The sequence below is a fragment of the Harmonia axyridis genome, chromosome 3 (assembly GCF_914767665.1).
Source record: "Harmonia axyridis chromosome 3, icHarAxyr1.1, whole genome shotgun sequence".
NCBI lineage: Eukaryota > Metazoa > Arthropoda > Insecta > Coleoptera > Coccinellidae > Harmonia > Harmonia axyridis.
In genome coordinates this window covers 2,296,972-2,313,061 of record NC_059503.1, presented here as the reverse complement: position 1 = coordinate 2,313,061, position 16,090 = coordinate 2,296,972, and the positions used below count along the sequence as shown (strand labels likewise).

At 39.4% G+C, this 16,090-nt stretch overlaps 1 protein-coding gene across 1 annotated transcript in view; it reads left to right on the top strand.

Moving 5' to 3' along the window:
- The window catches only part of LOC123676982 (semaphorin-2A), a 605,612-nt gene that overhangs the window by 171,054 nt on the left and 418,468 nt on the right, over positions 1 to 16,090 (top strand). Inside the window, exon 2 of the mRNA XM_045613352.1 lies at positions 12,956 to 13,086. Within this exon, the coding sequence (XP_045469308.1) occupies positions 12,981 to 13,086 (106 nt within the window). The 5' untranslated portion in view covers positions 12,956 to 12,980. The remainder of the gene's footprint in view (positions 1 to 12,955; positions 13,087 to 16,090) is intronic.

Below are 16,090 nucleotides of genomic sequence, written 5' to 3'. Positions count from 1 at the left end.
TCACATCGTTGTGATGTCCAATTCCCACTTGGACCAAACCGTGTCGAATTAACCAGCTAGACGGGGGTAGAGTTCAATTTATTACAGTCGGTATTGAATTCCTCATAAGGATAATCCTCTCCTGTGTGCGGAAATACATCGGCGAATCCTTTTTCAACATCGACTGGTTTTCCCCCCCGCATGCAGTAATTTCAATATCGTTTATGTACAAGCGTGCCATACTTCAGTGTTTAATTATTCATTTGAAGTGCGCTCCGGCTTTGATTTGCTTTGATACGCTTTATTACAAAACCGTCTGAATCGGAGAGGATTCATTTCGATCCGGCAACATGGAGGGATTGAATCCCCGGCCATCGTCGTCCTAAGGAAAAGCCCAAGTCGCTGCTGTTGCTAAGTGAAAAATTTCGGTATTAGTCAGAAGATGTGCTAGATGTTTGAGTATTTTGAGCGATTGTTCTCAAAAAATATATTTACTGTATTTTATTTTGGTAGTGGTCCCTGCCTTGTAAACCCCACAACACCGTAGCGGAGCGTGGTATCTTTCTTGAAGACGGAGAGAAAGAGTGTTTCCATTTTTGATTGGCTGTCGGTTTTTTAGCCCAAAACTTGTGGATTTTTGATTACTTCCTCAGAGTAATAAACATAGATAGAGGGAGCATATGTCATTTTCAGTGAGCAAATTTTGTCCTCAACTGACCTATCAAATTTTACATGAAGCGCGCGGAAATGAAAACATATCAGTGATATGATATTTCACTCAATTCACGAGAGACTCCACAAAGAATGTCCTATAGCGAATCAACGTTTTAAATCAACTCAAAATATATTGAGATGAATACCTAAATATGTCAGAAATTCAGAAAATAAGCTTCAAGAGCGCTAAACTACGAGAAACAATAGATGACACTATGAGAGCAAAAGTTGCAAAACCTCGGATTTCAGCAGGTAGATAAAGAAAATAATAAATATTCTGCTTATTTTAAAATCGACAATTAGGTAAAATATCGGATTCCAAATATTTGAATTTGCGTATTCAATCGGGAATCAGCAAAATAAATATATTTCATTCAATATAATATACATTTATAACGATATAGTAAAATTGTGAATTTGAAAATATATCACAATCCGACGACGTAATCTAACCATGTTGGGGGCATGTCAAAATTGCGTATACTCCCTCTATATATGTCTAGTACTCTATGGTGCAATCAAACACATTTATTAAACCCGTCGGTAGTATTTCAAATAGTTAGTGACTAGTGAGAATTTTCGTCCTCCTTCCATCCACACTGGAAAATCTGGGCTAGACTGGAACGTCACGATTAGGAAATAAGACGGGTTCATTACTTTTGTAGAGGACCTCGTGAAGTGCAAATATGGCCTCCACCCGGAGCATTCGTGCCAGCAGACTGGGGCGCTAAGTGCGCCAGATACTCGAGCTGTGTTTTAATAAGATTGTATCAGTAACCCATTAGGAGGAAAATGTGACTGAGATTCCGTGATGGCTGGGGTAATTTCAATTTCGACGCCGGATGCGACTTCTTATTCCTCGCCAAGGGAAATGGGTTGCTAGGGAAGGGGTAGAGCTGCAGCTTGGATGAGGAAGGATGCAGTTTTCCATGACATCGTGAATGAGACTTTGATGATTGGATTCAAATACTGGAGTGACTTTATGTTCTTCAATTTGCCAGTTTTGGATTGTTTAGTTTGGACCTTTTGTAGAAAGTGCGAGCAAACTGGCACTCATTGTAGACTTATGAATTATTAAAATACACTGGCCTTTCAATCATATATGAGGACAATCTGAGAAAAATCACACTGTATTGATTGAACTGCTGTGGGAGCCAAAAAACAATTGAAAGAGGATAATATTGGCTGTTAACTGAAATATGAAAATTTCGGTTGGTAAAAACCTCGAAAGATAATATTGTAACGTTCAAATTTGAATGTACTTCGCGAAGATGCGCAGTCGTTGCTAAGTCTAGAATCACCAGAATGAGCTTCGTCATTCTCGGTCATTATATTGGATGCTGTACTTGATTCTTGAAGTAAATAAACAAACAAGTGAAGAAGGAGAAATGTTAAATTAAATAAATAAATTGATTGAATAATCAATATTTTATTACTGCTGTTTTTATTTCTACGACAATTTTTTGCCATACCAAGATTTCTTCAGGTGAAAATTGCTGAATGTCAGTATCCAGTAGACATGCTTTGCCCAAATAATTGTCATAGGAGTAAAATATGTAACGTATTGTATTTTTTTTCAATTTCAAAATGAACTTTCATTAAGTAAAGACCGAAATATTAATTGGCTGCATTGCAATACAGGTAGTCGAAAGTTAAACAACATAGAGCAATTCTATGAATAAATTTTAATTTCTCACCAACGTTTAAACCCAGATTTAAAAGCGAAAAACGTCCCTGGAATTGCTCTATCGCGCGAGCTCGTAGAACAATCCGTCTCTAATCTAGCACGACGTAAAGCCAGATTTTCCGGAAACTAGACGAGGCTCTCTACCAGATTCTGCACTCAACTGGATCGTTCTGTTCGGAGGCTATTCGTTATACCAACCGGTCCTGAATGAACTATAAATTACGCCTAATAGGGACAAGGTGCACGTTGGCGGATATCCCGAAGGATGTGTAATATATACATCGGGATTTCGAGCGATCCGTGCAAGATTTTACAAATCCGGTTTAATTTTCCCGTAGGAGAACATGCGGCGGCTTGTTGAAATATTCAGATGAGATATTATGTGTAGGTTTCGCGCTGTTCGGGATTCAGTTGGATAGACAGTCATAATGTGATGAATTGTTGCTCTAAATATCTAATAGTAGAAAAAGTAGCAATATGATCATGTAGAAAACGGCATATTAATTAATTTAAGAAAGAAAAAGGTCATGGTTATCTCGAAGATCAATAATACAATAGCCAACATGGGTTCTGGATGGCATGTGCATAAAACAAGTAAACTAAATCAAGTAGTTTACTGGAAGCAATACGAATTTCCCTCAATGGAAAGCTCCTACCTGGAAACTGGGTTGGATATTTGAGGAATTTGAATCAACTAAATTCAAACCTCTTGGCAAAACCATCGGATGTTATGCCAACCATCCTTTGAACAGAAAGTCATCCATATGGTTCACCAATGGATCAAAATCAAAGAGAGGTATTGGCATTGGGATATATAGACCTGAACAGAGGATCCCTAAAGCTTTGGAAAGTGAGCCCTCTAGTTTACAGACCGAGATACTGGCTGTTTGCGTATACGCTCAGGAGTGTCTTGAAAAGAACCTCAAGAGGCGCATGTCTACATCATCACGGTCAGCCAGACCACGCTGAGATCCCTGAAATCGTACAGCCAGGGGTCTCTGTTGACCTGGGAGTGCCATAAAACTATAAAGCAATTGGCCAGAGGCAATAAAGTGACTCTACTATGGGTATCAGGGCACTGTGGTGTTGAAGGAAACGAAAAAGCCAATGAACTTGCAAAAAGTGAATCAAGGTTAACACCTGCTGGACCTGAACCTTGCTGTGGGCTAGGAAAAGACCAATGTAAGGCAGCGGTCCAGCAATGGGACTTGAATATCAGGATAACCCACTGGACAAACACTCCTGGACTTACTCAGGCCAAGAAATTCGTGAAGATTTCACCTATCTATGCCAGAAGGCTCGAAGCTGTCACGAACTGAGTTTCGGATGATGGTGGGACTGCTGACAGGGCACTGTCGGTACAAACATCATTTTGTACCGTATGGGAAAGTCAGCAGAAGAGATTTTTAGGCTAGATCAGAAGCAGAAACAGCTGAACACATGGTATGAAAGTGTCCAGAGCTGGCTGGCCTAAGAACCATTCATATGGGACCGGTCCTAGATACCCGTGAGGTAACGGCCAAGGCCCCTAAGGAGGTTGTCAGTTTTATCAACGCCATTGACGCCCTCCTTGGGTTTCCATGAATGAGTAGGGTAGAGAACAAGAGATCTACATGGTCGCAGTTCCCGTAAGGCTTACACAACTACCCCTGTTCAAATAATAATAATGACTGTGAATTTAGAGCATCATATGAGGATATAAGATTAATTCTTGTTGCATGAACTGCTGAACTTACCTGGCTATAACCAGAGAACATGGTTCCAGCAGAATGCAGCACACTCGTGAAATGTGTCTTTACTGCAAGTTCGTGGAATTTTTCCTTATAATTCGGATTTGGCGCATATGGAATTTTACCTGTGTGATTTCCTATATCTAAAACTCACGTTAATAAAACAACTTCCCTGTCCCAGTCAGCCATGAAATGGAAATCATCACCGGGCATACTTATCAAGCCGTCATCAGGAATTTTAGTGTTACATTGAATGAGTGAACACGAGGGTAGAAGTTTTTTTAACGCTATTTATATATAAACTTCCTTTTGAAACACCTTGTGTGATAGTTACACCATACGAAAACCTTTCAGTTAGACTTTCAAGTAGCTTATATCCTTCCATAAATGTTTCGAAGTACACAGCACAAAACGTGTGTTCAGCTACCATCTCTGCAAACTCCAAACATAAAACTGTAATTACCATTTCTTCAAAAGGAAAAATTCACGAGTCGACACCTCGTCCTAAGCTCGTTGAAAGCAGCATTCCGTGGAACGTCCCTAGGACTCCTATTAAGGGTTATTGCCTCCAGCCTCTACGAAACAGACTGGGAAGAGAAAGCTCGCAGAGAAAACAACATGTAGGTCTACTTCACACCAGACTGGATGTAAATGCCTCGATGAGAGCGCACGTATAATAGCCGAGCACGGTCTCAAGATGACGGAGGCCCTTTTGTAGGCCCGGCCAAAGAGGAACGACCTAACCAGGTCCGCGGAGATTACAGGAACTGTTTAAGACCGGGAATGAATAGGGACGCCATTACAAAAAGGTGTGTAAATTGCCATTGATGTAGTTTCGGATGAAAGAGCGGAGCCGTAGGAGGCTAAACAAAGAGATACTATCCCGAAAGTGAACCATTTTGGTGTGGAAAGTTGCTCTCGCTCTCTCGTTCCTTGCATATTGAAAACGCGGCTGTTTTATTGTCTGAGGCGAGGAGAGAGGCGCGAAAGATGCGAAAGAGAGGAATCAATGGGACTACTTTGCGGATGTGTGAGGCACTCCGAGACGGTTGGATATGAATTTTGAAGGCATTCTCATCGGTATTGTTCCTGCGGGATATTGCTACGGTGCTTTTTGCTTCGATGGGGATGCTGGAAAGAGTATGGGATGGAAGGGGGAATCATTACGATTTTTCACTTCGTGATGCGGTGTGGCGTATTGGATTGGAGTGGGATTGGGTTTGGAAGTTAGGGAGAGTTTAGAATTTTCGATCGCCTGAAAAATATGTATTCGCAAAATTTTCGTAAAATTAAAATTAAAAGTTTCCTCATGGGAATATTGTATCATTTTATTGACTGATTCCACTATGTAGATCACGATAATGCTTGCATTTGGGCGATCAGTACATCACTTCAGAAATTATAGGTAAAAATCTGAAATTTTCCAGAAAAAAATAAATAATATTCCCGAAGCTGCAACTTTTCCTGGACGTGAGCTACGCCCTTGAAAACTCAGTATCTTTTAGATCGGAACTTGATGTTTGAAACATGTTTTTTTTTGAGGGGTCTGTGACGAATAATTTAGGAGATATAACGATTTTTTGGGGGAAATTATATCTTTTCGCAAATTTCGAGTTCAAATTTCCCCAAAACCGTGAGCTCTACGAAGAATCGGTGAGTGGTGCCAGAATTGACAATCTCTGGTAAGCCGAATTCGGATCTTAGCTGAAAATTGAAAAAAATTAAAAGTTCCTTCATGGAAATATTGTATCACTTTTTTGATTGACTCGACCATGTAGATCATTCAGAAATTGGATGTAAAAATCTGAAATTTTAGAGAAGAAAATTGATAATATTTCCGAGGCTGCAACTTCTCCTGGACGTAAGCTACGCCCTTGAAACCTCAGTATGTCTTAGATGGAAACTTGTTGTTTGATAACGTTTTCATTTGAGGGGTCTGTGAGGAATAATTCAGGAGATATAACGATTTTTCGAGGCAAATTCAATTTTTTCCTAAATTTCGAGTTCAAATTTCCTCAAAACCGTGAGCTCTACGAAGAATCGGTGAGCGGTGACAGAATTGACGATTTCCAGTTAGCCTAATTTCGATCTCACCTGAAAAAGTTTTCGTCGACAAATTTTCGTAAAATTTTCCATACCTAACCCTTAGAAAATTGAAAAAAATTAAAAGTTCCTTCATGGGAATATTGTATCCTTTTATTGATTGATTCGACTATGTAGATCACGAAATTGCTTGCAGTTGGGTGATCAGTACATTATTTCAGAAATTATAGGTAAAAATCTGAAATTTTCCTGAAAAAAAATAGCAAATATTCCCGAGGCTGCAACATCTCTTGGACGTAAGCTACGCCCTTGAAATCTCAGTATGTTTTAGATCGGAACTTGATGTTTGGAAAACGTTTGCATTTGGGGGGTCTGTGACGAATAATTCAGGAGATATAACGATTTTTATAGATAAATTCAAATTTTTTCCAAATTTCGAGTTCAAATTTTCTCAAAATCGTGAGCCCTACGAAGAATCGGTGAGCGGTGCAAGAATTGACGATCTCTGATTAGCCGAATTTCCATCTCACCCGAAAATTTGTTGTTCATATTTGCGGAATCCCTGGACTATGGATTTTTCTGTTCGAGAGTGTGTTTACGGCCATCGGTCAGACATAATCGAATTTAATAAATGAATTGCTCGTTTCAAATAATTCCTGGTTTCAAATTATGAAAATTACAGGCATTGGGACGAATTATTGATCTGTTCGGTGATGGAGCGCTCAAATATTGGGAACTCGTTGTTGAAATTTGTTTCTATTGATATTGTTTTTGTTGACATTATTCATCCTGACCTCAAATTCTGTCTCAGAGAAAATAACAGACCTCAGTCTCAATGCAAAAACGAATGATATCTGATGGTTGTTGATATTGGTACCCATTGAAAAATATGTTATGTTGTACAACACCTCGAATATCCAATGGTGCCTTATGGATTATCGCCTATTCAGAATCACAAAGCCGGAACATAGATGCGAAAGTCCTCTTTTCGCACAGTTGATCCTTCATAAACATCTCGCTTAGATAGCGCATTTGAATGGTTGAGCAACATCGCTTCGGGCGCTTGTTCTCGTTCGAAATGTTAATTTAAACTTTATAACGTTGAGAGGAACGTGACCTGTCAAGAGCAACAATCACAAGTGAGCTATATGAGCTAACGAACATGCCACCCCGTGCATGTCTTCCCCAGGATGCCGTCGGGAATTTCTTATAGTTTCTTCCTAGGCGATTTGTTAGGCTCCATCAGATGCAGCCGGTCTCACGTCAAACGTGACGTCGATGGCCCCTTTAGAGGGAGGGGTTAATTAGGCGAGATGTAATTGATTGCGATGTCGTAATTGAAGAATTCTGAAGGTTCTAACATACTAGGAAATATACTACATTTGAAATTTCAGAATATGGAATTTGAGATGAGAAATATCATCATCATCATAGGTTGTTTCCATAGAGTAATAAACATAGAAAGAGGAAGTAACACAATTTTTACATGTCCCCAATATGGTTGGATTACGTTGTCGGGTTGTGATATATTTTCAAATCCACAATTTTACTATATCGTTATGAATGTAAAGGGTGTTTTTTTTTCGAAGTATATAACTTTAAGTTGGCATTACTGTTCAAGATGGCGACCGATTTAACAGCTGTCAAGTGATTTATTTTGGCAATTCATCTTGAATAGACTCACGCTTGAACAACTCTCGCAAATAGTGCAATTTTATTTCGAAAATAATGGTTCTGTGCGGAATACGTATCGCGCACTACGTCCATTTTATTTTGTTTAGCGATGAAGCGCACTTCTGGTTGAATGGCTACGTCAACAAACAAAACTGCCGCATTTGGAGTGAAACTAATCCTCAAGTGTATGTCGAAACACCGTTACATCCAGAAAAACTGACTGTTTGGTGCGCTTTATGGGCTGGTGGAATCATTGGTCCGTACTTCTTCAAAAACGATGATGGCCAGAACGTTACAGTCAATGGTGATCGATATAGAGCAATGATTACTAACTTTTTCATTCCTGAATTGAACAAATATGATGTCCAGGAGCTGCGATTCCAACAAGACGTCGCAACATGTCACACAGCTCGTGCCACAATCGATTTATTGAAAGACACGTTTGATGATCGACTAATTTCAGTTTTTGACCTGTGAATTGGCCTTCAAGATCTTGTGATTTAACACCGCTAGACTACTTTCTGTGGGGCTATGTAAAGTCATTGGTCTATGCGGATAAGCCACAAATCCTTGACCATTTGGAACACAACATTCGCCGTGTTATTGCCGATATACGGCCACAAATGCTGGAAAAAGTCATCGAAAATTGGACGTCCAGATTGGACTACGTCCGAACCAGCCGTGGCGGTCATAGGCAAGAAATCATATTTAAACTGTAATGCCACAAGATTATCTTGCGGATAAATAAAATTCATGTCAATCGAATAATCCATCGTTGTTTTATTGCAATTTAAAGTTCTATAGCTCTAAAAAAGCACCCTTTACTTGTCAAATGTCAAAAGATAACAGCCTCAAAAATGAATTGTGTCCAGAATGCTATCCAAAATGACACCTCTTATTGGAGATCACTATATAATACCTATAGTTATATCTAAAGAGATAAAAGTCAATCTGGGTGAATTTCTTTTTCTTGTAAAAAAAATACGGACTGCCACCCTCAAAACCTCACCTTCTCCAAACCAACTCCACAATTAACAATTAAATAGCACCTCCCGGCCGTTAACCAGCCTCCTAAGAATCCCACAAATCGACCGAAAAAACCCATTACGTCCAATTAGAATCCTTAACAGCCCCCTCCACGCCCGATTAAGACCAAAAAGAACTAATTCCGTATATCTCGAGGCATTATTGATGGCCTTCTAATCTACGACCCTCGAATCAGAAATTAATACTGATGATGAAAATAACAATCGCCATCCATCCGGCTAATCGCCGCTTTGACAGCGGCCATTTATTAGATACGCCTGCCTCCTTGGCCGCGTCAATAAGCCACCAACGTGAGGAGGGGAGGGGGTGTAGGGTAACGCGTCAACCCCCAACCCCTGGCGGGTCGCCCAAACGAATATAAATGACACTGTCGAAACTTTCGAGTCGGACGAGGGTAAAGGTTGTGAGGATGGTGGTATTTAGAGGGGTGGATTTGTGTTTTATTTGCTTTATGAAGTGGTGATCTATGTACCTGCGACGCGAGGGGGTGGGTGCATCGGAAAATCTGTTGGGGTACGTCGATATCAGGGTGATTTGGGGAATAGGGAGTTTGATCGGGTTCTCTGTTGAATTTTGGAATTACTTGGCGTTTTTCTGTTGATATAATTCTATAATATCCTTCAAAATGTAACTGGTTCTTCATGGGGTGCAGATGCCAGCACTCTTCGTACAGCAGCTTTGGCCTTGGGTTTTTGTGTTGCTGAATACTGTTGTTCTGTTTGGTTCAATAGTGAACATGTTCATGAAATTGATCCACAACTTAACGTTTCTATAAGAATTATAAGTGCAGCTATTAGATCAACACCTTTACATTGGTTACCAGTGCTATCGCATATAAAGGGTGTTTTTTTAGAGCTATAGAACTTTAAATTGCAATAAAACAACGATGGATTATTCGATTGACATGAATTTTATTTATCCGCAAGATAATCTTGTGGCATTACATTTTAAATATGATTTCTGGCATATAACCGCCACGTATGGCTTGGATGTGTAGTCCAATCTGGACGTCCAATTTTCGATGACTTTTTCTAACATTTGTGGCCGTATATCGGGCGAATGATGTCTTTCAAATGGTCAAGGGTTTGTGGCCTATCCGCATAGACCAATGAATTCACATAGCTCCACAGAAAGTAGTCTAGCGGTGTTAAATCACAAGATCTTGGAGGCCAATTCACAGGTCCAAAACGTGAAATTAGGCGGTCACCAAAAGTGTCTTTCAATCGATTGTGGCAGGATCTGTGTGACATATTGTGCCGTCTTGTTGGAACCACAGCTCCTGGACATCATGGTTGTTCAATTCAGGAATGAAAAAGTTAGTAATCATGGCTCTATACCGATCACCATTGACTATAATGCTCTGACCATCATCGTTTTTGAAGAAGTACGAACCAATGATTCCACCAGCCCATAAAGCGCACCAAACAGTCAGTTTTTCTGGATGTAACGGTGTTTCGACATACACTTGAGGATTAGCTTCACTCCAAATGCGGCAGTTTTGTTTGTTGACGTAGTCATTCAACCAAAAGTGCGCTTCATCGCTAAACAAAATAAAATGGACGTAGTGCGCGATACGTATTCCGCACAGAACCATTATTTTCGAAATGAAATTGCACTATTTGCAAGCGCTGTTCAGGCGTGATTTTATTCATGATGAATTGCCAAACCAAACTGAGAATAAATCACTTGACAGCTGTTAAATCGGTCGTCATCTTGAACAGTAATGCCAACTTAAAGTTATATACCTCGAAAAAAACACCCGTTACTTCTGCCTCATATTCGTAGACAGGTCTCAGTCAAGAAATCTTGGGAAAAATTTCATTCCTATCCGAACTTATTTCCAGTTGTATCTTACCTCTTAGATACTAGAACTGCCAGATTGAAATAACGCAAATCTTTATGGATTAATACTTCCCTTCAAACTAATGTAAGTGACTAGGAAATTTGGCGTTCGGAATGGAGTTCTTGTAATGTCTTCAACAAAAGTCTAATCTTTGATCCTTCAGAGAAAGTTCTAGGTTTCGATATGGTAAAATTTTGTGTATTTTAAATCGACTTAGGACTGGTCATGATCATTGCAATAGTATGCTCTTCAAATGGCATTCTATTGATAGCCCACTATGTGAGTGTGGTGTAGAAGACACCGTATACCACTTGGTGAATACTTGTCAAATACACCAAACAGTCACTGCACCTATACGGGTAGATTACGTTTTTACTGGAATTTTTATTTGTGTTCTTGTATCATACGTTGAAATGAATGATGTCTCTGCTTAACTATTATTTTCTACCAATATCCAGAATTCCACTACTTTGTGGGCTATGGACATTTAGATGCCAAATATAGAAAAGTTCGGCTACTCAACGTTATGGCAATTTAAAGATGAAACTTAACTCTGGAAAACATCAAAACTAAATATCTCCTCTATAGGTTGACAAGATAATAAGAAAAAATAATCCACTTTTTCGATTCTTGGTGTGATTAGTTACGCACGAAATTCCAACTGGAGCCATTTGATCACCGAAGACCTCCAAGAGAAAAGCTGGAACAATGACTCCAAGGAAAGACGCAAGCCCGAAAAACATAACCCCGACTACATAAAACGTGAAGATAAAAGTGGTAGGCAATCTCTTTCACGATCCGAACTTTCCACATCAAATCCTGCCATCATTCCCATCTTATGAAAGGACCTCATAATCCTCCATTTATCGTCGCTTCATTATCCCCTCAGCTAAGACCCTCCGGACAGGAGACATATTGTACAACAAGCTGTCCAGCGTGTGGCGCCCTTTAAGCAGCTCCGGAGAACCGACGAAAAGGGCTAATCCTGTTCGCGTTGCTGCCTCCCTACTACCCCAACCCCATTATACCGCGATTATCGTCCTTGCGGAGAGGGATGAAGTCCTCTGTCTGGAGATGAGAATCTCAAATCACACTTTGGATACTTTGAATCCGCCCGGCGAGCAGATGATTGATGAGGCGCCGCATATAGTTTTTGCGCCTAATGATTGATAAATTCAAATTTAAAAAGTTCCTATTGACTTTCAATTTTCTGCGGGGAGTGTCATTTTCCGGTCGGGTTGGCGTGGAGAATTATTGTCGTTGAGGAGGGATTTTGCACGATTCGTTTGAGGCTGCGTTTGCATTTGGAATGAGATTCATTGGTAGATGATCTGGGCGCGTTTGTGAGTCTTCAAGCTGCAAAATTTGAGATGTTAGTTTGGTTTTCTATGTCTTGTTTTAGGACAAATTTAACAACTCTTGGAACGCATTACTAGGGATTCATCAAGTCAAGTAGCCTGACATTTTAATCAACTACTTGACTTGAAAAATTACATACTTGAGCTTGACTTGATTTTAGATATTTATTGCTTGATTTGATATCAAGCTACTTGATATTACTTGAACTCGATATGCATGCGTCGTACGGCATATATTTCTGCAATCTCGTGCGCGCTTAGACTAAATAAGAGGATTCCTCGAGCGGCGAGAGATTGAAGCATTCGCCAGTGTGACTTTATTAGTAGTTTTCTCACATTTCTTTTAAATCTATTGGTAGATTTTGATTGTTTCAGAAATATCTTTCCAAACTTGGCCAAAATGGCCAAGGATTTTTTGTCAAGGTCAGCATCTTCAGCACTCGCTGAAAGACAATTTTCCAGAGCTGCTCTTTCAGTTATAAAAACCGGCAATAGGTTAGGCTGCAAATCTATAAGATGCCTCATGTGTCTTAGATCCTGGATGGAAAATTATGAAATCAAACAAAGCCTGGAGATTTCTCAATATTGAAAAACTTTATTTTTCTATCATTCTTTATTTTGTTATGATTTATAGTGATTTAATTTATGTTTCTATTTCAAAAAAGTTGATATTTTCGGTTCTTTTATAAATAAATCCAAATAAACGCTAAAAATTAAGTAGCTTGATATGATCCAAGTATTTGATAAAAAAATACTGGACTTGAGATTGAAATACTATTACTTGACTTGGAATCAAGTCAAGCTCAAGCCAACTAGCTTGAAAATCAATCCAAGCCGTGAATCCCTACGCATCATGTCTAACTTTTTTTTTTCTTTGCAGGCTGTGTAGTGATCTTAAAACTTCGATGAGTTCACGAACTTCAAATATGCTGTTATTCCTATTGGAGTGTCTGTTGCTGCTGTCTGTGGCATGGTCGGAGAAGGAAGAAGTCTACGAAAAATTAGCTGAAGGTAAGTAGAATAGTTTTCTTCGATGAGTTTATGGGTGAGTAGAATCGGTTGATAATTTTGAAGGGAGAAATACTTAACTTATTTACATGAACTACTATTTGTTTTTACCAAATCCATTCGAGAGGATGTATCTGTAAAAAAAAATTGTATTTGCATCAGTCTGTATGAATGTTCTTCAGACATGCTTATTCAACTTAAATTTGGTGTCAATATGTGTGTTGACTCTTCCCAGAAGCTTTTTGCAATTGTTGGGAATCAGACATACCGTTTTCGACTTTACCCAATTTTTTTCAGTATTTTCGTTGTGGACATAGTGGAGGTCTCAGTTGGATGTAAAACCTCAAAGATAGGTACTCCTGCAAAGCCTCACAAATCAGTCATTCGATTTTGATCAATATTGACTAAATCATAGAGATGGTTTAAGACTTATCAGACGTTTCCAGAAATTCTGGGTTTCAATTTTTTTGAACATATGCTCTGGCGAAATTTTCATCGGCTTCATTTTAACTAAAGGAGAACAAAACTCCATCCCACAAGAAAATTGCGCCACCGTCACGTCTTTATAATATTTAGAAAAAGAGGGATTTTGAGAAGAAATGTTTTTTTGTCTTCTGAGTACCACCACCTTGGAGATATCCCCTACTACTTCTAATGAGTAGCCATTTAGGTGAATCCTCGGTGGTTTATGTCTCCATAGACTGCATGTACATGCAATAGATTACCGATAAGAAGGAGATAGTTTTAATTCAATAGCAATGAAATTTTTGTCAGCAGAGAGATAATATCTACTGAGGCATCAAAAAACTACAAATTCCACCAAAATAAAGTTCTGAAACCTGCTAGAAGCAGACGCTTGCAACCGAACGTAGTCAAACGTTGCTATAAGCAAAACACCAACAGAAATAACCAGCGACAAGACCCCGTTTTCCGTGCTGAGTTATGAATGGAAACCTCGAGAACTCATGAAACCGCAGAAACTGAACACTATTTCCATCTCTTTACAACGACCGCGTCCTCGTAAATTCCCATAAACATACGTATGTAGGAGAGCCCGAGTCGCAGCCGGGGTTGTATCCAACGTGGCATAACGCCCTGCGTATGGAAGAAATCATTAAACTGGACCAGGTATCATTTTTTATGCATTCCCATAAAATATTTTACTACGGGAACGTTCCACCAACGTTTATACGGCGTTCCCCGACTCCCGGCTTCCGATAAAATTATTCCCTTATACTTTATTCACGCGCCCTCTCATTTTTATTCAACGCCAGAGTCGCGCGCGGGTCCGCCAGGAGGTTGGCGGGGACGCTGGGGGGGCAGGGAGATCGAAGGAGATATATAATGTGGAGGCCGATGTTCTACTGCCGAATATTTGGCTGAGAAATGTTAGTGGTAGTTTAAAATATTGTTGCCGTTTTTGGAAAGTGCATCTTTGGGGGGTGAGAGATTAGTGGGGTGCATAGGTAGAGTTATGGGAGAGTCGATAAGTGCAATGGGGTGTGTCGAAAAATCGGAAAAGGCAGTTTGGTGGTTTTGCTGCATTGCTAATTCTCTAGTTATGTTTAGTTTAGACATAGCTTTCTGGAAAGTTTACTTTCTCAAAGCAAATTCCCACCACAAACAACGCTAATCCAATATTCTGTTTCGGACTTCCCTGAACTGTTCTAAGAACGGAAATTTTATTTTTTCTTCTCGTTCTATATTTTTTGAGATCGTCTACATATCACCAAATCTAACAACGTTCATAATAATTCAATATCGGCTTGTGCAAAAGTATGCTTCTTGTGCTGGCCAAGTACTCTCCAGTATGTGACAGTCTGTTTTCAATTGCAGAGTCTGCAAATTTCATCTACCAACTAGACCATGAAGTAGATACAGAAGGTACTCATATCTCTAGTGTCCCGCCAACAATCACGTATTAACTCAAAGCTCAGCTTGTGCCAGCTGGATGAGGTTCCTTGTTTGAAACAAAATCTTAAGCCTTAAGCCAGTTCAGGTGAATACCTCAAATGGGATCTCTTTTCTTGAAGCTCAACATCTGTATCAATATTTTGTATTGGTTATAAGTTCTTACAATAATACAGCACCTTAAACCTTAAATGGAATATCTAATTGTTGCACTTCTACCCTCTGAGCTTTTCTCCTAAGTCTTCAGAATTGTTTATATCATTTTCTGGAAGCTCAACATCTGAATCATTATTATTGATAATAAAATCTTACAAAAAGACAGCCGCTAAGAATTTTGATGCAAGCAACATCTTGAAACAGTGCATGTGATGGTCTAGTTGTAAGATAATCCTCTCAGTTCTGCATAATATTGCAATCCTATGTCAGGTTAGAGATTGCTTGCACTGCAATGACTATCACCTTTTCATAAAGCTGATTCATTCACAATTACTTGGGGACTGGAAACTATAAGACAATCAGGCTGCAATCAAAGCACTGAGCTCGCATATCATCGATTATAAGATCCATTTGAAGAAAACTCAATGGAATAGGCAAGAATAACAAGGTCTTTTCAGTCTGGATTCCTGGACACTCGGGAATTAGAGGGAATGAAGACGCCAACACACTTGCCAGAAAAGTAGCACAAACTCCTTTCATCTGCCCGGAACCTTTCTGTGGCATAGGCAATTGCAATAAAGAGAGAAAGAGAGAAAAAAACCGAAAGAGAAATCTTCCCGATTTGGATCATTCCAAAAAGTTTTTTCGAAACTTTGACACTGCAAGATCCAAGTACCCGGATCTTAGCAAGAATATACTATGTAAACAAAGCACCATAGACTGCTTTGTTTACCTCAGTTTACGTTTGTTCTGTATGAGAAGTAGTTGTGTTTTAATTGTGTTTGGGATCTTTTATGAACGTTTAGGATGAATTATTATGTACCCTATTGTTCATCTTGGGCAAAAAAAATCCCGAATATAGCTTCCATACATTTCCAAAAGCAGGAAAATCCAGAGTTATAGACCAGATGGTAGTAATATTCGACAACGGTAGGGGGCG